At 38.8% G+C, this 24,355-nt stretch overlaps 1 protein-coding gene across 2 annotated transcripts in view; it reads left to right on the forward strand.

Moving 5' to 3' along the window:
• RNGTT (RNA guanylyltransferase and 5'-phosphatase) overlaps positions 1–24,355 on the forward strand; it is a 1,209,919-nt gene that overhangs the window by 1,171,414 nt on the left and 14,150 nt on the right. For both annotated transcript variants that reach the window (XM_029595427.1, XM_029595426.1), the window contains one exon: positions 17,591–17,714. In XM_029595427.1, coding sequence (XP_029451287.1) covers positions 17,591–17,714 — 124 coding nt within the window. The remainder of the gene's footprint in view (positions 1–17,590; positions 17,715–24,355) is intronic.

Genomic DNA, 24,355 nt, shown 5'->3' on the forward strand with positions numbered 1-24,355 from the left:
TCACAATATAAAATAAAAATCAATACAGACAGTGTAAAAACACATCCTAAAATTATTCGATTTTACAATATTTTTTATAAAAGGCCTAAACAAAAAATATATAATACCAAAACATTCAACACCCTTTTTTTCTCAACCTGTCTTAGCGCTTATCTCTATAGTGCTTGTATCACAAGTTACTGATGCTTTCATTGAATATTTGTTGAAAAAGCCATGCCTTGACTTTTTTTCTGAATGTTATGTTTGTTTCTAATCGTATCTCAACCAGTAATTTATTCCAGTTTTGGGGCAGCAAGTGACAAAGCTTTATCTCTCACTGAATTCAATTTTGCCGAAACCATCAAGGGAATAGATAGTAGGCCTTTATTGGCAGATCTTAAGTTTCTTTGGGGTATAGGTACCCGTATTGCGGCGTTCAGCCATTCCACCTTCTCCTCGTGTATTGCTTTATGAAGAATACAGAGGGTTTTAAACTGTATACATTATTCAATTGGTAAACAATGAAGTTGTTTAACTATGTTCCTTGTAAAGGCTTTGCCTATATATATCCTTGTTATAAGTTATCTGTAAACCGGCACGATGTGCAAACGGTTGCCGGTATATAAAATTAAATAAAATAAATAAATAAATAAATAATTTCTTTTAATATTGGTGTAATATGTTCTTTTCTATTGGTACCTGTAAGTAGTCGCACAGCAGAATTTTGCATAATTTGTAATGGACGGAGTGTTGAATGAGGCAGTCCGAGCAGTAAAGCATTGCAGTAATCAATTGATTGAAAAATTAAGGCTTGCAGGACTGTTTTAAAGTCTTTCGGTTTTAACAATGGTTTTATTTATTTTTTTTATTTATATTATTTTTATATACTGACATTCATCTCAATTGAGATATCACACCGGTTTATATTCAGGTACTGTAGGTATTTCTCTATCTCCAGAGAGCTTACAATCTAAGTTTTTGTACCTGAGGCAATGGAGGGTAAAGTGACCTGCCCAAGGTCACAAGGAGCGACAGCAGGACTTGAACCTTGGTCTCCTGGTTCATAGTCCACTGCTCTAACCACTAGACTATTCTTCTTCCCTCTTTTTAAAATTAACAATTTATAGTATCCTTCTTTTGTCTTGTTTGCAATATGATTTTTGAAGGTTAATTCTTGGTCAATATAAACTCCTAAATTTCTAATTGACGATGCTAACTTAATTTAGAAATTTTCATAATTGAAAAACAGAGTACTATTATGTGGTGGCATTTTTCTTTCTAACACTATTATTTCAATCTTGCAATAGTAACATTAAGTTTTAATTGATTTAAGAGCTGTTTAATTACATTCAGGTATAAAGAAGTTAATTGAATCGCTTTCTCTACAGTATCCGTAATTGGAATCAGGATCTGAATGTCATCTGCATATAGATAATATTTAAGATCAAGTCCTGATAATAGATGGCATAGGGGGAGTAGATAGATGTTAAATAAAGTCGCCGACAAGGCAGAACCTTGTGGCACCCCAGTCTCAAGATTGATACTATCTGAATATGAGTTGTTAATTGTAACTTGGTATGTTCTGTTGCTTAGGAAGGATGTTAACCATTCTAGAGGTTTGCTATATAATCCAATTTCAGTTAATCCATGTCTCATGATTTTGTGGTCAACAGTATCAAATGCTGCAGATAAATCAATCATCAGCAACAAAAATTTCTTCCCGATGTCAAAGCCCCTTAATATACATAATCATGTAAAGACAATAACAATGTTTCGGTACTTAAATTTTTTCGAAAACCGAACTGTGTCGGGTACAGGATCTCATTGGTTTCTAGGTGTTCATTTAATTGCTTTAAGACTGCTTTTTCAAAAATGTTGCCAGTAATGGAAGATTAGAAATTGGTCTGTAATTGCTTAGTACTTTATTGTCCAGATTTTTTTTTCAAAATAGGTTTAATTATAGCTTGTTTTAGCTTGGGTAGTAAATAGCCATCATCAAGCGATAGGTTCGTAATAATGGTTATTGAAGGGGCAATGCTTTGCCCCATCTGTTTTAAAGTTGAAGCTGGAATCACATCCAAAGGATGGTGTGCGGGGTTTAATTTCTGAATCAGTTTAATTATCTTGTCTGTTGATATTTCTTTAAACTCTGACCATTTAATTGAATTGTATTTATTCAATATAATTTCATGGACAGGTTGTTTGTAAAACTGGAGGTAATCAGATCAATTTTATCTTTGAAAAATAAAGCTAGTTCTTGACTTAGGTTCTGATTGAAATCTACCTCATCTTAATTTGGATCTGTAGTTCGTTTATTTACTATATCAAAAAGGGCTTTAGGATTGCCTGTAAATCTTTCAATTTTTTTTTACTAAAGTAATCCTTTATCGTATTATTTATTAACTTTTTGAATTGGGCTAAAGCTATCCGGTAATTTATTATATAAAGCTTTTCCCTCTTATAGATCATATGTCCTTGACCTCCCAAACATCACATGTCATCTTCTTCCCTCATGGGATATATTTATTCCAACTCCCTCATGGGATCTACAAGAGGGAGATGATTACATGTGAAGTTGATACTAAACATTTGTTTATTTAAAAAATCTTTATGTAGAATAGTTATTTGATGGTATATTGGGGTATATAGGAAAACATTGTATTAGGTTTTTAATGGTGTGAGTGTGATTTTGGTATATATGAGTATAAGTGGTAATTTTATGGATTTTAGGGTTTGTAAGTCAGCGTATTATATAATCAAGTGCATTGTATAAATAAGATGAATGTGTTTGAAATGCATATATATGTATATGTTTTGAAATAATTTTGTAATGTATGCTTTATATAATAAATTATTAAAAATATATATTTATGTATACAAGTTAGAATTGGGGGTTCTCTCTCTTTAGTCATTTTGGATTTTATACGTGAGAGACAAAATTTACTTTTTTGAATATTAATATACCCAAACCAGGTCTCTGATATGTTAACGTTTACTAATGATTCAGAGCTTTATTGCTGTGCTAAGGACATTACAGGCATGTGTTTATCTTATTCTAACTGCTAAGCCTGAAATGTCTGAAAATAAAGCAGTCTGATTCTGGGACAAACAAGTACCCTTTCTTAGACTTCTTTGATTACATATAAGGTACTAAGTGGTAAGTTTCCATAGTATGGCCAGTATCCCCCAGAGAGGGAAGGGGAGCAGGCAGTCTCCCCTCAGCTACGTATACCCTTATATTGCTTATATTGCTTATATATTCTTCCCTGTTTTCTCTTCTGCCCATAAAGGGTTAGCATTTACCAAGCACACTGTCATCTCTTCTGTCCATAAAAGGATAGCATTCACTGTAAGACAGAACAAAGTGTTTTCATGCAAGACCAGCATATGTCCAAAAGTAAACAAAAACATTTGTTCCCATCTACACAAACTCTGCTTTCCATCCTTACTTGACATTTCTTCTGTCCATAAAAGAACAGCATTCACTAAACATTGACATCTCTTTTGTTCATAAAGGGACTGCATTCACTGAACACCCCATGCTCCTCTGCCAGTAATAAAAATGGGCGAGAGTGGATGTGAAGGTGATATGTGAATGCTAGATGTAGGGTAATGGAAATGCTTGTACAGTAGATAGGGACTGTAATGCTGCATTTGAAGAAACAAATGCCAAAGCAATCATGGAACTGTATCTAAAATGTGTTGAGAAATGTCACCATGATGAGACTTTTTTCAAGTGGCTCTCCTGAACTGTTGGTGGTTTCTATTCCAATTTCATGGGATAGCATTAAAAAAAAATGTGTATCTCATGTTTTTCATTGGAAAAGAAAAAAAATTGTTCCCCCCCCCCATAGGACAGAATAAGAGCTATTCATGGAAAAGGGAAGCTGGCTGGATTTACCCTTGCTTTGAACTGGACTGATTATATTTAGTGTAGAAGCAAATAAAAGTTGCATATGAAGGAATGAAAGGGAAATTGCTATCTATGGGCGAGAGTGAAGATGGATTGAGCCCAATAATGAATACAAATCAGCTCCTCCTCTTATGCACAATGAATATCTTTTCAGATCCTTCCAAATATCTCTTTGAGCATTTGAAAATTACCCTTTTATGACACTTGATATTAGAAAAAAGCCATTGTTTGCTAAAAGGAAAGGCAAAACATCAGGGTGAATCAACCTCAAAGTGATTGGCACCTGAAATACAGATGATATTAAATTCTGCAGCAGGATAGATATACATGAAGAAGTAGAAAACATAAGGAGGGATCTAGTGAAACAAAGTATGGTCTAAAATCTGGCAGCAAAGATTTAATGCTAAAAATTGCAGGACATGCATTTGTTTAGTTCAGAATTTCTCTGTTTTTTACCTCACGGAGGAGGGTATAAACTAATGGGTATCCCATAAGGAAAAAAATATTGGAAATGGGTTTTTGTTTGTTCATTTAAGATGAGTATCCACCCAGTCTTCCCATTTGTGCATTCTTAATGTGCTGCCACAGATCGTGCTTGATCAATAATCCATTCCAACCCTTACTTTGCCACTAAAGCGGTAATAATGGGAGACTTCAATTACCGTGACAAAGTCCATCAAAGAATTTATAATAGATTTTTTATTGAACCAATGTATAAACTGTTATTCATGGCAACTCCATGTACCTTCACTGTTCCTTGCACGCTGGATTTGTTGATTTGATTGTTGTGCAAGATACCTCTGCTTCATGCTTTTGCTTGGTAGACTTCAATTACCCCAATATTGACTGGGTAAATGTATCATCGGGACACGCTAGAGAGATAACGTTCCTGGATGGAATAAATGATAGCTTTATGGAGCAATTGGTTCAGGAACTGACGAGAGAGGGAGCAATTTTAGATCTAATTCTCAGTGGAGCACAGGATTTGGTGAGAGGGGTAACGGTGCTGGGGCCGCTTGGCAATAGTGATCATAATATGATCAAATTTTAATTAATGACTGGAAGGGGACAGTAAGCAAATCCATGGCTCTCTTGCTAAACTTTCAAAAGGGAAACTTTGATAAAATGAGAAAAATTGTTAGAAAAAATCTGAAAGGAGCAGCTACAAAAGTAAAAAGTGTGCAAGAGGCGTGGTCATTTTAAAAAAATACCATCCTAGAAGCACAGTCCAGATGTATTCCACACATTAAGAAAGGTGGAAAGAAGGCAAAACGATTACCGGCATGGTTAAAAGGGGAGGTGAAAGAAGCTATTTTAGCCAAAAGATCTTCATTCAAAAATTGGAAGAAGGATTCAACAGAAGAAAATAGGATAATGCATAAACGTTGGCAAGTTAAATGTAAGACAATGATAAGACAGACTAAGAGAGAATTTGAAAAAAAGTTGGCCGTAGAGAAAAAACTCACAGTAAAAACTTTAAAAAATATATCTGAAGCAGAAAGCCTGTGAGGGAGTCAGTTGGACCGTTAGATAATCGAGGAGTTAAAGGGGCACTTACAGAAGATAAGGCCATCGTGGAAAGATTAAATGATTTCTTTGCTTTGGTGTTTACTGAAGAGGATGTTGGAGAGGTACCCGTACTGGAGAAGGTTTTCATGGGTAATGATTCAGATGGACTGAACCAAATCACGGTGAACCTAGAAGATGTGGTAAACCTGATTGACAAACTGAAGTGTAGTAAATCACCTGGACTGGATGGTATACAACCCAGAGTTCTGAAGGAACTAAAAAATGAAATTTCAGACCTATTAGTAAAAATTTGTAACCTATCATTAAAATCATCCATTGAACCTGAAAGCTGGAGGATAGCTAATGTAACCCCAATATTTAAAAAGGGCTCCAGGGGCGATCCAGGAAACTAAAGACCAGTTAGCCTGACTTCAGTGCCAGGAAAAATAGTGGAAAGTGTTCTAAACATAAAAATCACAGAACATATAGAAAGACATGGTTTAATGGAACAAAGTCAGCATGGCTTTACCCAAGGCAAGTCTTGCCTCACAAATCTGCTTCACTTTTTTGAAGGAGTTAATAAACATGTGGATAAAGATGAACTGGTAGATGAAGTGTACTTGGATTTTCAGAAGGCATTTGACAAAGATCCTCATGAGAAGCTTCTAGGAAAAGTAAAAAGTCATGGGATATGTGGCGATGTCCTTTCGTGGATTATAAACTGGCTAAATGACAGGAAACAGAGAGTAGGATTCATGGACAATTTTCTCAGTGGAAGGGAGTGTCTCAGGGATCTGTATTGGGACCTTTACTTTTCAATATATTTATAAATGATCTGGAAAGAAATACGATGAGTGAGCTAATCAAATTTGCAGATGATACAAAATTGTTCAGAGTAGTTAAATCACAAGCAGATTGTGATAAATTGCAGGAAGACCTTGTGAGACTGGAAAATTGGGCATCAAAATGGCAGATGAAATTTAATATGGATTAAGTGCAAGATGATGCATATAGGGAAAAATAACCCATGCTATAGTTACACAATGTTAGGTTCCATATATTAGGTGCTACAACCCAAGAAAGAGATCTAGGCGTCATAGTGGATAACACATTGAAATCGTCGGTTCAGTGTGCTGCAGCAGTCAAAAAAGCAAACAAAATGTTGGGAATTATTAGAAAGGGAATGGTGAATAAAACGGAAAATGTCATAATGCCTCTGTTTCGCTCTATGGTGAGACCACACCTTGAATACTGTGTACAATTCTGGTCGCCGAATCTCAAAAAATTGTGATGGAGAGGGTACAGAGAAGGTCTACCAAAATGATAAGGGGAATGGAACAGCTCCCCTATGAGGAAAGACTAAAGAGGTTAGGACTTTTCAGCTTGGAGACGAGACGGCTGAGGGGGGGATATGATAGAGGTGTTTAAAATCATGAGAGGTCTAGAACGGGTAGATGTAAATCGGTTATTTACTCTTTCGGATAATAGAATGACTAGGGGGCACTCCATGAAGTTAGCATGTGGCACATTTAAAACTAATCGGAGAAAGTTCTTTTTCACTCAACGCACAATTAAACTCTGGAATTTGTTGCCAGAGGACGTGGTTAGTTCAGTTATTATAGCTGTGTTTAAAAAAGGATTGGATAAGTTCTTGGAGGAGAAGTCCATTACCTGCTATTAATTGAGTTGACATAGAAAATAGCCACTGCTATTACTAGCAACAGTAACATGGAATAGACTTAGCTTTTGGGTACTTGCCAGGTTCTTATGGCCTGGATTGGCCACTGTTGGAAACAGGATACTGGGCTTGATGACCCAGTATGGCATGTTCTTATGTTTTAAGGCCTCTTTGTGTTTGTCCCAAAAATGTCTGAATTCTGTTATTGTTTTGACTCCTTTCACCTCCATTGGAAGTCTGTTCTGGGTGTCTGCCATCCTCTCGGTGAAAAACAATTGTCTTACATTCTGTTTGATTTTTTTTTCTGCCTCCAGCTTCATACGATGACTCCTTGTCCCTGAGCTTCTAATTCCGTTTAAAGTTGCTAGCATCTGGTACTTTATTGAAGCCTGCTGGATATTTGAGTATCATATTCCTCTTTCCCATAGTTAGCTCCTTAAATCTCTCCATGTAAAGCTTAAAAGTCAAGTTATTCATCATTTTAGTGGCTCCTTTCTCCCTTTGAATTACTCTGCCTTATAATCTCCTTTTGTAGATGTGATCTCCAGAAATGGACAGGGAACTCAAGGTGGGGACCTCGCCAGAGATGTCTACAAGGGTAAAACTGGCTCTCTTTTATTAGTGTTCTCACTCTTTTTGCATTGAGCTACTTTTATCCTTCCCAACTGCTTTGTTTAGCTAACCTGAGGCTGTCAAAGAAAATTAACCGCGTGCCTTTTCTGTTTGGTGACTGCTAGTTCTCCCCAGCATAAATATTTTATCCTTGGATTCCAGTAGCCCAAATACATAATTTTGCATTTTATTTTATTAAATATAGTTGCCAAACACTTGACCATTCTTCCATTTATCTCTCATGTTATCCATCCTCATGTCTGCTCTTTCGCACATTTTCATATAATCCACAAACAGGCACATTTCCCCTTCTAACCCATTCCCAGTATCACTTAGCAAAACATGTTTGAGAAACAGACTGATCTTTGTGTCGTCCTGCTGGTCACCTTCCGTACTCCAGAGTGGGTTCTTTTCGGTTTTATTCCTTAACCAGCCTCTCACCCAGTTTATACATTTTTCCTTTTGCTCCCAGACTGGCTAGCTGGCTTAATGGTCTTCTGTGTAGAACAGAATCATGAATCTAGGTGACATTCAGGTAGGCAGCAACAGAGAGAACAAAGGAAAAAGCAGTCCATATTATACCTTTTATCTGCCTTTTGAGGGCAGTTTTCAAAGTAATTTCTGCAGGTAGAAAGCATTTTACCTATGTAAATCATCTGTCTGAAATTTTCACTCTCAATGCAACTAAAAGTCTGCCTAGAACAGGGTGCTGTCCCCAGAGGCACATTTAGGTCAAGGGGGATGAACAGTCCATGTGTAAATTACATTTTTAAGTCTACGGGCGCACTTTTCCAGCAAAATTCTGCTACAGAAAAGCAGGGGCAAGTGTGGGCACACTCTTTGTCCCCGTGGTAATTTTCAAACCGAAGTAACACTCATGCCTTCCTTTTGAAATCTGGCGCAAAGACCAAGGGTAAAAAGCACATAGGGACTTCCCAGGGCTGTTGAGGATTGGCCCTTTCATTTCCAGACGAGGGCTTAAACTAAGGGAACTGTGCAGACCTCCCAACAAAGTTACCTTCTCCAGTCTTGCCAAAGTTATAGACACAAGCTTAAGTATGTTAGTGTGGTGGGGGGTTAAGTCTATCCAAAGCTCTAACAAGATCTGAGATATGGTGGCTTTGTTGGCAGCTTAGGGAACAAGGTTAAGTTCCCCCTGGAAATGGAGACCATAGAAGTTTTGTTCAGCCCTACGTTTTCTGCCCTGAAACCTTTTCCTTGCTCAAAAGACCTTAAGCTGCAGCCACGTTCTTCTCCTTCAGGCAGGAGTTGGGCTTTTTTATTCCACTACTACTGATGAGAAGCCCCTGACAGTAGAGGTTGATGTCCTAAACGGCACTGATGTTCTCGATAATATTAAAGTGCATCCCATCAATCACGTGCATTATTTGGCAGTTGCGAACCTCAATGCGAAATCTGTACAAAATAGACCTGAATAACTGTGCAAATCAGCTCATTACCTATAAATGCATAATAAAATAGCACGTTAAAATGTGCATGTTAACACAGACCAAAAGAAAAAAGCATTCCAGAATTAATCAATTATTTTCTCACTATATGTAGCTATCAAACATTATAATGAAAATATAAGAGGGAAGGACCATCATAAGAGAAACACTTAACAAAGACCTGCTTTGTCACGGCCTCTGTGGGCTACCAACTTACAGCCATGAACAGCTAGCAAAGGTATAATCATAGGTCCACAATTTATAATAGCAACGCTTGTCTTAACACAATTGTCATGTATCTTTTTTTCATTTTAAATGTAAATAAAATCATTACTTCCCTCGATAGACACTTCTGGATCCAATAAACTCAGATAACTTCAAGGTCCAACTTGCTTCAAATGATAGAAGTCATCTGTCAAGGGAAGTAAGGTTGGTTTTATTTGCAATTAAAATGAAAAAAAGGTAAATGATTATTGTGTTAAGACAGAGTCACGATTATAAATCGTGGAGCTATGATTATAACTTTGCTAGCTGTTCGTGGCTGTTAGTTGGTAGCCCACAGAGGCTGTGACAGTGTTGGCTTTTGCTAGCATTTTTCTATGAAGATTCTTCCTTTTATATTTTCATTGTAATGTTTGATAGATACATACAGTGAAAAGAAATGGATTTTTTGTGGAAGGCTTTTTTCTTTGGTTTGATTTTTGCATTTTGCTGTGTCTGACTCTAGTTATAGTGTGATTTACATGTTAACACAGAGCCATTTCTGTGGGAAACTTAACTATACCCCAGGGAGGTGTAGTTAAGTTCTTTTGTGTTAATATCAGTATTAATGCTTTAACTTTAATGCAAATAATTTATCTCCAAACTGATTTGTATGTCAATAATATGGGTCATTAACATGAGATAACATGAGCTGTTAACGTGAATTAATTATCATTTTTTAGTACATTGGACTCAAAGACACAGGTACCCCTCCCCCAGACTCAGCTTTTCTCTGCAAGATATTTTTATTGATTAGGTGACCTAGTGGATTTTATATGTATTTTTAAATAGTTTTTAACATTCAAGGTGTAATAAATGACACCTGATATGTGGCATTTCTTTACTTATGGTAGCTCAGTGTCCTACAGACTTTAACAAATACTGTTTTAATGTTTTTTTGCTAGTTTAGGGGAAATGGGATATTCTGTACACTGTAACTTTTGCTTTTCTCCTGTCCCTGCCCATCTCCATGAAATCCACAATTCAGACTTGGGCTAAAAGCATCTCTGTACTCCCAAATGTTCAGGAATAACACAGAATGCCATGGAAAACTGGTCTTTGTATCTCCGAGCAGGTTATAATCAAACCGCCAACCAGATCAAGACTACTACAGAGAATCAAAGATTTAATGATCACTGCTGGGCACTTTTTAACTTCTCTTTTAAAGAAAAAAGGGCATAAACATTTAGTGCAAGAGGGGTACTTTATCTGTTGTCCAGTTCTGAAAACTCAGTATTAGCGGGCTCAGACATGGGCAGAGCTGTACCTAAAAAAGCACTCTTATTTTAGAAATGCCAAGACAGTACAGCTCCTGTTAAACAATAGATCAAGTTGTAAATTTCATGGTTGCCAGTTTGAGAATAGTTAGTAATTAGTGCAGGGCTTCCTAAACCTGCCCTACAGCCAGGCAGATTTTTAGGACATCCACAGTGAATGTGCATGAGATAAATTTGCATGTATTGAAGACCCCAGCATAGGCAAATTTATCTCATGCATATTCATTGTGGACGTCCTGAAAACCAAACTGGCTGTTGGATCCCCAGTTCAGATATGGGGAAGCCCTGAATTTGTGAAACCCATGATAGATTTCAGCAGCTCCTCTTCTAGCCAGGTCCTACCATAGTAATTGCTCCTCTCCCATTATACTGATACTTCCTTGCTGCTGCTGTTGCTTTTGCAGCCTCTGATTAATGTTATATTGGTATCTTGTGGTTGCTGCAGATACATAGTAACATAGTAATGACGGCAGTGAAAAAACCAAAATGGTTCATCTACTCTGCCCAGCAAGCTTCCCAAGGTAGTAACTGCCACTCTTTGCAGGTTACCCTGCAGCATCTCACTGGACAGCCACATACAGACAGACAAATAGTATGTAAATCAGTAGTAAGTAATTCAAGTCCATGAACGCCACAAGGGGGTTAGGTTTTCAGGATGTCCACAATGAATATGCATTACTTGTATTTACATGCAGTGGAGGTGATGCATGCAAATACATCTCATGAGTATTCAGTGCGACTATCTTGAAAACCCAACTGACTTGTGGCACTTAAGGACTGGAGTTGCCTACCCCTGATATGGTTAAAAGGCAGGCAAGGCTATTAGGGATGTGAATCGTTTTTTGACGATTTAAAAAAATTGTCAGATATTTTTTAAATCATCAAAAATCGTTAAGAGTCACGATACAATAGAAATTCCCCCGATTTATCGTGAAAAATCATAAATCGGGGGAGGGGGGAAGGCGGGGAAAACCGGCACACCAAAACAACCCCTAAATCCACCCCGACCCTATAAAACTAATCCCTTACCTTCCCCCACTCTCCCGAACCCTCCCAAAACTTTTTAAGAGTACCTGGTGGTCCAGTGGGGGCGCGGGGACCGATCTCCCACTCTCGGTCCATCGGCGCCATTTTGGCTGCCACTCAAAAATGGCGCCAATGGCCCGATAAAAAAAACCCCCACCCGACCCATTATAAACGACCCCTTAGCTTCCCCCACCCTCCCGATCCCCCCAAAACATTTTAAAATTACCTGGTGGTCTAGTGGTGGTCCCGGGAGTGATCTCCCATTTTCAGGCCTTCGGCTGCCACTCATAAAGATGGCGCCGATGGCCCTTTGCCCTTACCATATGACAGGGTATCCGTGCCATTGGCCGGCCCCTGTCACATGGTAGGAGCACTGGCTGGCCGGCGCCATCGTAAAGATGGCCGGCGCCGTCGTAAAGATGGCCACCGGCCATCCAGTGCTCCTACCATGTGACAGGAGCCAGCCAATGGCTCCTGCCTAATTTTATAAATCCTTACTGAATTATTTCAACATTTTTAACTGTAGGCAACCTTCAGGACATATTGCTATGATACACTTAATCCCCCTAATAAACGCCTTATTGTTACCGAATACTATTGCACCACCTATGTAATGTACGACCCATATTTTTACTGGTGCCCTATTGTAAACTGTTGTGATGGTGATGGTGAATAACTTAATGACTCTTAAATAAATAAATAAATAAATTCTAAAATGCGCACAGCGCGCACAAGGCTCAGCCACAAGTATTGCCCTTTTAAAATCGGGCCGTACGGAAGTAAGCTCATTTGTGGTTTTTGCTTCCCAATACAGTAGAACAGATTTTGCAATATTCAAAGCCAATGCTTTATGCTGTAATCGGCTATTAATTTTTTCCATAATTTTTTGAAAAGTAGAAACCAAAAAACTACCATCTGGCAAGCAGGCTATATAAAACTGAATATCGTCTGCAACGATGAAACATAACAAACCTAGGAGGTCATTTTTCAAGGAGTTACCGCAGGAGATAAATCCGCAAATCGCGCTAACAGCCGTTAACGCGATTTGCGAATGCAAATTTGTCATTTTGTATTCAGGGGGTGGAGTTGGGGCGGAGCATAGTAAAGTTATCGTGTGCGGCGAAACAGCCACAGTGTTAGCGCGGCTCCTAACGCGGCCAATAGCTACAACCCTTTCATTTGCGATACCTTGTGCACTAGAGGCCGGTAAAGGTTTATCGCGGTTCACGACATTTCCAGACAGCCTGTTTCAGTATCCAGCATGAGAGAGAGAGAGAGAGTTGCTATAATGTCTACTCCCTAGACAGGTATTTGTATCCCTATGAGAGGCCCACCTAGTAACTCGAGGTGGGGATTAGGTAAGAGTGTAGGGGGTTGGGGCCACTTTCACATTCAACGTGAGACGTACGAACAGAACAGTGGTCTCTTGTGAAGATTTGAAGGCCTTCGGAGTGAGGAAACTCACTCCAAGATGAGATTTGGGCAATGTTCTCTCCACCTAGCTTGATGGACACTCTACCTGGGCAACAACAAGCTAGGTGGAGAGAACATTGTCCAAATCTCATCTTGGAGTGAGTTTCCTCACTCCGAAGGCCTTCAAATCTTCACAAGAGACCACTGTTCTGTTCGTACGTCTCACGTTGAATGTGAAAGTGGCCCCAACCCCCTACACTCTTACCTAATCCCCACCTCGAGTTACTAGGTGGGCCTCTCATAGGGATACAAATACCTGTCTAGGGAGTAGACATTATAGCAAGGTTCTCTCTCTCTCTCTCTCTCTCTCTCTCTCTCTCTCTCTCTCTCTCTCTCTCACAGCCTGTTTCGTGCAGTGCGATGATTCTTTGGTTGTTTATCGTGCACCGCGAAGATGTTTTCGCGATTCGCGAATACATTTGCGCAAATCGCGAAAACATCGCCGCACGCGATGTTTCCTTGCTGCACGAAAAAAGCCTCATTTGCATGGGAAACGCCCCCTAATGCGTTACCAATGCGATATTGGAAAATGAGGCCCCTAATTTATTTATTTATTTATTTTAATTTTTTCTATACCGGCAATCGTGATAACATCACATCAAGCCGGTTTACAATAAACAATGGGGTAATAACCGGAACCAAGAACAAATATGTAATATACATATTATAAATGCAGTTACAATAAACAAGGAAACATGCAACTGGGAGTAAGAAGAAGAAAAGATAGTAACTTTAACATGGTGTATAAATCTGTAGAAGGTCTTTAAATGTCTTTAAATGTCTTTAAATAATGTCTTTAAAATATTCCCTATAGAGTAAAGAAAACCATTACACAAAACTGTTGACGATGATCCCTAAGGGACACTATAATTCAGTTCAAATCAATTTGAGACATCATCCCCTGATTTCTACCAATTACAAATTTTTTTAACAAAACCAAAACTGTGCCCTTTATTCCCAAGCTCTGAAGCTGGCTGATTAACTTTCACGGAATCAAAAGCTGATGTCATATTCAGTTGGATTAATAATCCTGACTCTCCATGGTCGAGTTTCACATACGGAACATCAGTTCAGTATAGCAAAAGTAGCTCAGTGCTATGGGCTTGCTGAGAATGATTGATCGATGCATAATATAGCCAACACTTTTTACAATAGGGATCTATTGTTAAGATCAAGAAGGAATTGCTATTTTTCTCCTCTTTTACCAATAAATCTTGTCAGTAAAACAGATGGGACTGATTCAGCTTATACCTCAGAAATGTGCATCAGAATAAGATAGAAACCAGTCCATCTCTAGAGGAAGACAAACACCCACTGCCATGAATGATTTAAAATATAGACTTGAAAGAGCCTTTTATATATAAGAGAGAAAAGCAGTCTCACCGAATTAGATACTGTTCTTGAATTGCTTGTCTTTTAATTCATAATCAGTTTTACATGGCATAGTGTAAATATAAGCACTCTAAAAATAATGTATTTAATCACTTTTTTAGCACTTTTTGTTATAAATATTCTAAAACAACCATATGAACATTAAACTCAACATGGAACAATTATGGAGAAAGTTCCATAGCCATAGACTATAGATATATATTTTCTCTTTGTCAGATGGGTCAGCATTACATTCAGATTACTAAACTGATTGAAATCTAAAAATCTGAATCCTTTTCTAATGCTTCAAAGAGGGAGCCATACTCAGTTTATATGCAAGGAAGTATTGGTACATTGGCTATTTATAGATTCCCCAAGCCTCTCTTTCCCCAACTGTGTGCATTTTTTTTCCGGTGATTACTAAACAAAATCATTTAAATATCTCTGCATTAGGACAGGTGTTTTTATTTGATAAGGTCATTTGCTAACGCAGGTACCATACACTGGATTTTGTTTCTTGCGTAAGACAATTGCAGCAGCTTGTGATTGTTGGGGCCTATGATCAGCAGTTTCCAACAAGAAAAAATACATACAGTCAGTACTTTCGCAGGTGGTGGTTCTCTCTGGAAAGATCTTTCTCTAAGATTGCTAATGAGTGATCAAGCAAGTATACACATAGTTAATAACACTGATTAATTGCTGCAGTCAGAGCAGCCACATAATTTATTGCTATTCTGAAGCAGTAAGCAGAAGAAGAAAGATAAGCCATGTAATAATAGCCTCACTGAGCTTGCTAGTTCGTGAAAATAACACTGACTATCATTGAATATCACTTTGCTTTTTAGCAGGGGTTTCTTCTGTCAGCATTTTTCTGCTTCATCAGGAAAAGAGAATTTTACAAACTTGTTTCGCCAAAATAGCTTGCCCTTCCAAATCATTACATGCCCAATACACAGTTCTCCTCTACAAAGGATATTCTGCTTTCTTAAACTTCCTATGGACAGAAAGAGATAAATATATAAAGATTATATATAATGTTGATTGATTCTGCGGTAGTGAAGAACAAATAGAAAAGCCATGACCCATGTAAGGAACAGTACCAAACGAGTGAATTAATGCAGCAGTAGACATAATGGGACAGATGGCAAGAATAACGGGCACCTTGTTCAGTCTGATTTATGCTTCACACATTGATAAATATATGGAGTGAAAAATGTCAGAAATTTAAACCATGCCAACCAGGCAGCTAACACTCCATAACAAAAGATCATGTGGTCTTTCACTGTAACATATTTGCAATTAGCAAACAGTAGGGTTCCTCAATACAATAACCTAGTATGGCATCAAGTGCCTGCAGGGGCATCTTGCTGTTTGTTGATTGTATGGACATTTTAAAGACAGTGTTCTAATGTGATTTGAAGCTGCGATCTTCCTAAACTGAGTGGTTTGCTATGATGGAATCTTTGTGCTTTGTGTATTTCAAAAACTACAATAAGAGTGTGGACCAGTTCATCCTAAGATAAATGTTTCTGATGCAGGAGATTGCACAGCCTTTGAAGAAGGCAACACTTAATCTTTCATGAACAAAGGTTTTTAGTCTTATAACAAAGTAGCAGTGGTCTGCAGGCAGAGAGGTCAACAATAAAACTGCAGTAAGAAATCTTAAATGTTGACTATTTTATGGTAGAGAGTGGGCCACAAACTAAAGTGTTTAACTTTGAAGGATAAAGCTGATATCATAAAATTAGTACTGTGAAGAGCATTTGAATTCAACACCAATTTGTTGTTAGTCAAGCAAAGTCTTCTTGTAGGTTGATGAAATATTTTTTTTAAAAAGCAGATAAGGTTTTCTAGTTGTCATGGTTACCTGTGAGTTGTATACCACTCCATAGGCTAGAATAAAATCCAAACGAAGGCTCCTGAGGCAAAAACTTCCACACTAACCATTAACTTTACTACTAAAAGCAGTCAGCATCATCAAATGGGAAACTACATAGTCTCAATACTATAGTAGTTATAATATTCAAATGTGAAGTTCATCTTAATTTATATTTTATTGATATCTTTAGTAAAGTGTGCAAGTTGTTAAAACTGAAGTGAAATCATTTCATGCCCTTGAATTTACAGTTGCACTAATGGAAGTAAACTGTCCCCATGGAAACATTTACATCCAGACCAAGAGCGAATGCAAGCATGTTTTAAATGCACTCCTTGTTCTTTATAGTAGAGAAAGTTATAAAACGTAACATTACTACTAACCTTGATTAAACAAGTGACTACAGAGAGAGAGAGACAGATTTGCAAGGCAACATAGTAGCTATCAGCAAATAAGGATGTCTTGGCCAATGAAGTCTGCCTAGATGTCGCTTATCTACTGTGTCAATGCAGGCCCTACTTGATCTCTGGTCTTCCCCTCTCATGATGTTCTGCATATCATACCCAACTGTTCACAAAGTGGTCAATTTTAAAAGCAGCATGCGTTGCATCCATGTATGTGCTGATTTTGTAACATGCACGCATGTTATAAAATGCGATATCCGCACACACATTCGCGGTCGCAGGGTGGGAATTTTATTAAGTACGCACAGCAACACGATCGGGCCTAGACCAGTTCCCTCCCAGTCCGCTCCTTAATTGAAGCGGACTGGGAGGGAGCTTCCCTAACCCTACCTTTCTGCCTTTTCCCCTCTCCTCCCCAACCCCTAACCTAAACCTAACCCCTATTTTTTTGTTTTCATACTTACTGCTCCTCCGGAGGAGAAGTATCTTCCGTGCACCGGCCAGCTGCCAGTGCGCACTTCCCTGGGACAAAATCTAATGGCACTGTCCTGGCCCACCCCTTTCTTCTGGCCCTGCACTTATTGGGGTTACATACTTGGCTGGGCCCTTTGTAAAATGCACGCAGCTCAAGCAGGGCCCAGCCATCTGCGTAACCCCTGATTTTTTACACGCACAGGCCTTTTAAAATTGGCCCGAAAGTGAGTGGACAAGGCTATTAAGGTAATTAAAAATGTACTACTTTGCTTGTTTTTTTTCCTAATAGGTCACAAAAGAGTTAAAACTGTACGATAACAAAATTATAGAGTGCAAGTTTGAAAACAACAGCTGGGTCTTCATGAGACAGAGGATAGACAAAAGCTTTCCAAATGCTTATGACACCGCCATGGGTAAGTAAAAGAAAGTAAATGCTCCATTTAATCACTTTCTTCCACTGAGGAACAATTGGAATGAATAGTGTTTACTTCTTAGAAGAGAATTACAAACTGTTGTGAATAATAAGCATATTTTAGTGAAATGCAACTATAGTGGTGAAATAAGTATTTTCCAAAGCCATATGTTGAGTATTCACATGCATGTCACCATTGTTGCTGGCTCCGCATTGACTGAACGTGTACTCTTGCACTGAGGTATGAAACTAATGCTTCCCCAGATCCAAGATGGTGGCTTAAAGAAAGGATGAATGGGTAGCCGCCTTTGTTACTCTCGATGGATTTTTCCCTTATTTTACTTTGTTGGTTTGCAAGTAGTTAAGAGAGAGGGAGAATAGGGGTGGTCCCCCTGCCCCTCACTTCCCAGAGAGAATCCTACCCAACAGCCAAGGATTGATGGCTTCCTAGCACAGACAGTGGTGAGAATACCTAGTGAAGACTCCTTAGCTGTGGGAGGAAAAGCGACTCCATAGTTGGAGCTTGAAATCTATTTGAGCTGGGGTGCAGAGGCAGTTCCTGCTCCTCTTTATCCTGGAGATATCAGAGCTATTGCTCCATCGCCCCTGATGATGCCAAGGGAGGCAATGTGTATGGTGATGTCTAGGAAGGGAGCTCTTGGCTTCTCTCTCAGGAGTTTGCAGTGGAGAGAGGATGACTGGGAGAAATGAGTCAATGCAGCAGCTGGAGAGAGCAGCTCGTTCGGGAGGTGTGAAAGGAATGAGTTCCCCAGGGGAGTCACTCTCACTTGCAATGCTTGCTGGGCTTGGCAGTAAGACCAGGAATACCTCTCTTAGTTAAGCCAAAAACTATCATGCTGGATTCTGTATGGAGCATAATGTCTAGAACAAGCAGTGTCTCCCTTAGTTTCTTTAACTGTGGATATACTCAAAATATTGCAGTCCATTGAAGTATCCCTTAGTACACAGTCAAAGAAAGTGCAACACCTTGAGCAATACGCAGATCAAGTTTCTGTTCTCCAGACTGAGGTCTGGAGAACAGACTGTTCTGTTCTGTTCTGTTCTCCAGACTGAGGTCTGGAGAACAGAAACAATTTAGTAACTGCATATAAGATTGAGAACCTGGAAAATTTTTCCAGTTGCTTGAATATGCATTCTATTATTTCTTCAGAATTGTTACTACTACTACTACTGAGATTTTTAGGAAAAACCTATTGAAGATACTACATGTCCCATTTGAGGCAGTTCTGCCTATCAGTAAGACTTTTATTTTATTTTATTTTTTTTACCATTTTATTGAACTCGTGGGGAGCAGATCAAGGAGCTCTCCAGGAGGAAGTGCATCTCTTTGTAAGCATTTGAAATATTACTGATATTCTAGAGAGATCCAGCAATGAAGAAGTGATGCTCCATATCACTTATATCTTCCCTCAAGATAAGGACTCTGTTATGAAACTTTTCTTTAGAAACAGATCAGCATTATTTCATGGCCAACAAGTTTGACTATTTCCTGACATTTCAAAAACTACACAGGTTTGTAAGAAGACATTCTTGATAAAGCATCAAGAAGCTTTACTCTTGGTGCATTGTTTGTAGTTCATTTTCCATGTAAGTGAATATTGCATTTGAATAATATGAAGTATATTTTTTGAGCCTTCGTAGCTTAGATTCTTTTTGGATTCTAAAAGACCTTAATGCCTCTGATCTGATAATTGAAATTGGCTCTGTCTACAGTTAGTGATGCTGCTGTTTTCTCTTTATTAGATTACTTCTGTTCTTGGTTTCTTGATTTGTTTCTTGCTCAGAACTTCCTGGATCTCCACTTTGTTTGTGGTCTCAACTGGGCATGTTTTGCTGGTTTACCTTTACACTTTGCTTTGTTACTTTGAAACCATTGGAGGTAATTTTCAAAGGGGTTGCGTGCGTAAATGTAACATGCTGTCGTAGCAATCTTCAAAAGCCATTTACACAAGTAAAGTGCACTCACACATGTAAATCCTATGGAGAATTCAATGGCATATATTGAGTAATTTTCAAAAGCCCACATACATGGGTAAAGTGCATTTACATGTGCCTGAAGACTGGGGGGTGGCTAATGTAACACCAATATTTAAAAAGGGCTCCAGGGGCGATCTGGGAAACTATAGACCAGTTAGCCTGACGTCAGTGCCAGGAAAAATAGTGGAAAGTGTTCTAAAGATCAAAATCACAGAACATATAGAAAGACATGGTTTAATGGATCAAAGTCAGCATGGCTTTACCCAAGGTAAGTCTTGCCTCACAAAGCTGCTTCACTTTTGTGAAGGAGTTAATAAATATGTGGATAAAGGTGAACCGGTGGATGTAGTGTATTTGGATTTTCAGAAGCGTATGACAAAGTTCCTCATGAGAGACTTCTAGGAAAAGTAAAAAGTCATGGGATAGGTGGCGATGTCCTTTCGTGGATTACAAACTGGCTAAAAGACAGGAAACAGAGAATAGGATTAAATGGACAATTTTCTCAGTGGAAGGGAGTGGGCAGTGGAGTGCCTCAGGGATTTGTATTGGGACCTGTACTTTTCAATATATTTATAAATGATCTGGAAAGAAATACGATGAGTGAGGTAATCACATTTGCGGATGATACAAAATTATTCAGAGTAGTTAAATCACAAGCAGATTGTGATAAATTGCAGGAAAACCTTGTGAGACTGGAAAACTGGGTATCCAAATGGCAGATGAAATTTAATGTGGATAAGTGCAAGGTGATGCATATAGGGAAAAATAACCCATGCTATAGTTACACCAATGTTAGGTTCCATATTAGGTGCTTCCACCTAAGAAAGAGATCTAGGCATCATAGTGGATAACACATTGAAATAGTCGGTTCAGTGTGCTGTGGCAGTCAAAAAAGCAAACAGAATGTTGGGAATTATTAGAAAGGGAATGGAGAAGAGACGGCTGAGGGGGGATATGATAAAGGTGTTTAAAATCATGAGAGGTCTAGATCGGGTAAATGTGAATTGGTTATTTACTCTTTCGGATAATAAAAGGACTAGGGAGCACTCCATGAAGTTAGCATGGGGCACATTCCCATAATTGAACCAATACTGCCTTTTTCCCTATCCACCCTCATCTTTCACCCAGTATCTCAATCAACATAAGAACATAAGACTTACCATACTGGGTCAGACGAGGGTCCATCAAGCCCAGTATCCTGTTTCCAACAGTGGCCAATCCAGGTCACAAGTACCTGGCAGGATCCCAAGGAGTAGAAAGATTCCAAGCTGCTTATCCCAAGAATATGCAGTGGATTTCTGCAACTCTACCTTAATAATGGTTAATGGACTTTTCCTCCAAGAACTTGTCCAAACCTTTTTTAAACACAGCTACATTAATAGCGTTTACCACATCCTCTGGCAGTGAATTCCAGAGCTTAATTATTCGTTGAGTAAAAAATAATGTTCTCTTATTAGTCTTAAAAATTTTCATTGTGTCCCCCCTGGTCTTTGTACTTTTCGAAAGAGTAAACAACTGATTAATGTTTACTCGTTCCATTCCACTCATCATTTTATAGACTCCTATCATATCTCCCCTCAGCCGTCTCTTCTCCAAGCTGAAGAGTCCTAACCTCTTTAGCCTTTCTTCATAGGGGAATTGTTCCATCCCCTTTATCATCTTTGTCACCCTTCTCTGTACCTTTTCTAGTTCTGCTATATCTTTCTTGAGTTGTGACCAGAACTGCACACAATATTCAAGATGAGGTTGCACCATGGAGCAATACAGAGGCATTATGATATTCTCTGTTTTATTCTCCATTCCTTTCCTAATAATCCCTCGCATTCTATTTGATTTCTTGGCTGCTGCTTCACGGTGAGCAGAAAATTTCAACGTGTTTTCAATGATGACACCTAGATCCTTTTCCTGAGTGGTGACTCCGATCCGATATGGTTATTCACTATGAAGGTCGGTATATAAAAACTGTTAAATAAATAAATAAATAATGTGGAACCTTGCATTGTGTAGCTATAATTTGGGTTATTCTTCTCTAAATGCATCACTTTGCTCTTGTCCACATTAAATTTCATTTGCTATTTGCATGCCCAGTCTCCCAGTTTTGCAATGTATCTTGTCATTTCTCACAATCCTCTTGTGATTTAACAACTTTGAATAATTTTGTGTCATTTACAAATTTGATTACTTCACTTGTCAGGGCTGGTGCAAGGGTCTGTAGTACCCTAGGTAGACCAATGTAACAATGCCCTCCCCCTCCCACCCCCCGCCAACCCCCTTCCCCTGAGTTTAATGTATACTCTGACAGTGGTAGATATATAGAGTTATGGTCGCCATCTTACAATTCTCTCTCTCTCTCAGTGAGTGTTTCGTCACTGCTGTCGCTCCCTTCCTTCTTTCACATTTTAGAAATGGCATACCCTGGCAGCGGTTCCCATTTCCAGGTCATTTATAAATATATTAAAAAGCAGTGGTCCCAGAACAGACCCCTGGGGCACTCCACTATTCACCTTTTTCCATTGGGAAAATTTATCATTTAGTCCTACTCTCTGTTTCCTACCTTTTAACCAGTTGTCAATCCACAATAGGACACTGTGCCCCTATCCCATGATTTTTTGATTTCCTAAGAAGTCTCTCATGAGGGACTTTGTCTTTCTACCACTGCCTTTTATACCTGTCACAAGCATGTTTAAATTCTGTTACAGTGCTGAATAAGCCATTCCAGGCATGTCACCTTCCTCTTTGTTTCTTTAAACTTCCATGTTTAATCCAACACCTATGCTACCACCAGTCTTTGCAATAATCCAAACAGCTACCAAAATTAGTGAGGCTGTTGTCTAAACATCCATTTGCCATGGATGTTAGAATTGTAACCATGGCCACTCTGTGCAGGTTACCCCAGCCACTTGTTGGCTAATATTCTTCTCTCTTTGGCCCTCTAAAGCTCTACATGTCATTTCAGCTTTACTCCTCACATTGGACATACAGTAAAAAAAAGGTATCTTGGCTGCTCTTGTATTTCATACATGTTTATAATAGCCACCTAGATTTTTTTTATATTGGAATCTAGCCTGACAGACCATACTGCAAACTTTCCCTAATCATTTGTATTTATGATTGCTGTTCCTTAGCAGATTTAATTAAGGTCATATCAGGTGCCACTCTAATCTAAATTGTACTAAATAGGATTTACAGAGTGAGTATATGCAACTTTTCTACACATTTGCAAATTATTATTGTCTCATATTTCCATCAGTATGACAGTGATTTTTTGGTTTTGTGTTATCTACGTTGTATTGTTAATTATACCACTAAGAGACTGATTCACTAAGGAGCGGTTAAGTTTTCAACAAGGAATGCACACATTATTAATGAATAGCCCCCATTAAAGAAAATGGGATGTGTGGTAAATAACGTATATGTTTCTCATGAAAATCTTACCACACTTTAGCGAAGCAACCCCACATGTCCAATTCCAAACTTCTTGTGCACTGTTTCTCTCTTTAGTAGCATGAGGATTCTCTGGTGGTCACTATGGAATGTGTTTCCTGGGATGGTTATGCTTGCTTTTGCAGCACTGCGCACAGATTCCCTCTAGACTAAGGTCGATTGTTACTGACTTGACTTGATTTGTGTGTGTTATGTTTTGTGGAATTATTGAAAACACCCTTTTGCTCTGCAGTCTGCCAGCATGTGAAACTCTGGTCAGTTTTGTGTTTACCTTTTTGTTGAAAGAGTTAACTACCTGTAAATAAAGTTCTGTGAAGATCATATTGATTGTGAATGTACTCTTATACAAATTCCATCCTTCTGGAAGTTGAATCATGGTTACTTTTATCAAGCTGATGCCTAAATCAAAAGAGAAACAGCCCTTATATTGGTTACTACTGACAGCCATGGAGTTTGGCGCATGTGAACAAACATACAGGCTGATACAGTACAGTGCGCTCCGGCGGCATGCACTGTTAACCCGCGATTGGACGCGCATTTTCGATGTGCTAGCTTTACCCCTTATTCAGTAAGGGGTAATAGCGCGTCCAAAATGCGCGTCCAACCCCCCCGAACCTAATAGCGCCCGCAACATGCAAATGTATGTTGATGGACCTATTAGGTATTCCCACGCAATTCAGAAAGCAAAATGTGCAGCCAAGCCGCACATTTTACTTTCAGAAATTAGCGCCTACCAAAGGTAGGCGTTAATTTCTCCGGGCACCGGGAAAGTGCTTTTCTGTGCACCCTCCGACTTAATATCATGGCGATATTATGTCGGAGGTCCCGAAAGTTCAAAAAAAAAAGTTTAAAAAAAAAAAATTTTGAAAATCGGCTCGCGGGTTGAAAACCGGACGCTCAATTTTGCCGGCGTCCAGTTTCCGAACCCGTGGCTGTGAGCGGGTTTGAGAACCAACGCCAGCCAAATTGAGCGTCGGCTGTCAAATGCGCTGACAGCCGCCACTCCTGTCCAAAAAGAGGCGCTAGGGACACACTAGTGTCCCTAGCGCCTCTTTTTGCTGCGGCCCTCATTTGAATACAGAATTGCGCCTGATAGTTAATTCACTTTGCCTTAGTGAAAAGGAGAAAGAATATTATCCCATAAATATTTCCCCAGTGCCAACAAATAGCTCCTTTGTGTCATACACAGCATAACATATT

This window comes from Rhinatrema bivittatum, chromosome 3, assembly GCF_901001135.1.
Source record: "Rhinatrema bivittatum chromosome 3, aRhiBiv1.1, whole genome shotgun sequence".
NCBI lineage: Eukaryota > Metazoa > Chordata > Amphibia > Gymnophiona > Rhinatrematidae > Rhinatrema > Rhinatrema bivittatum.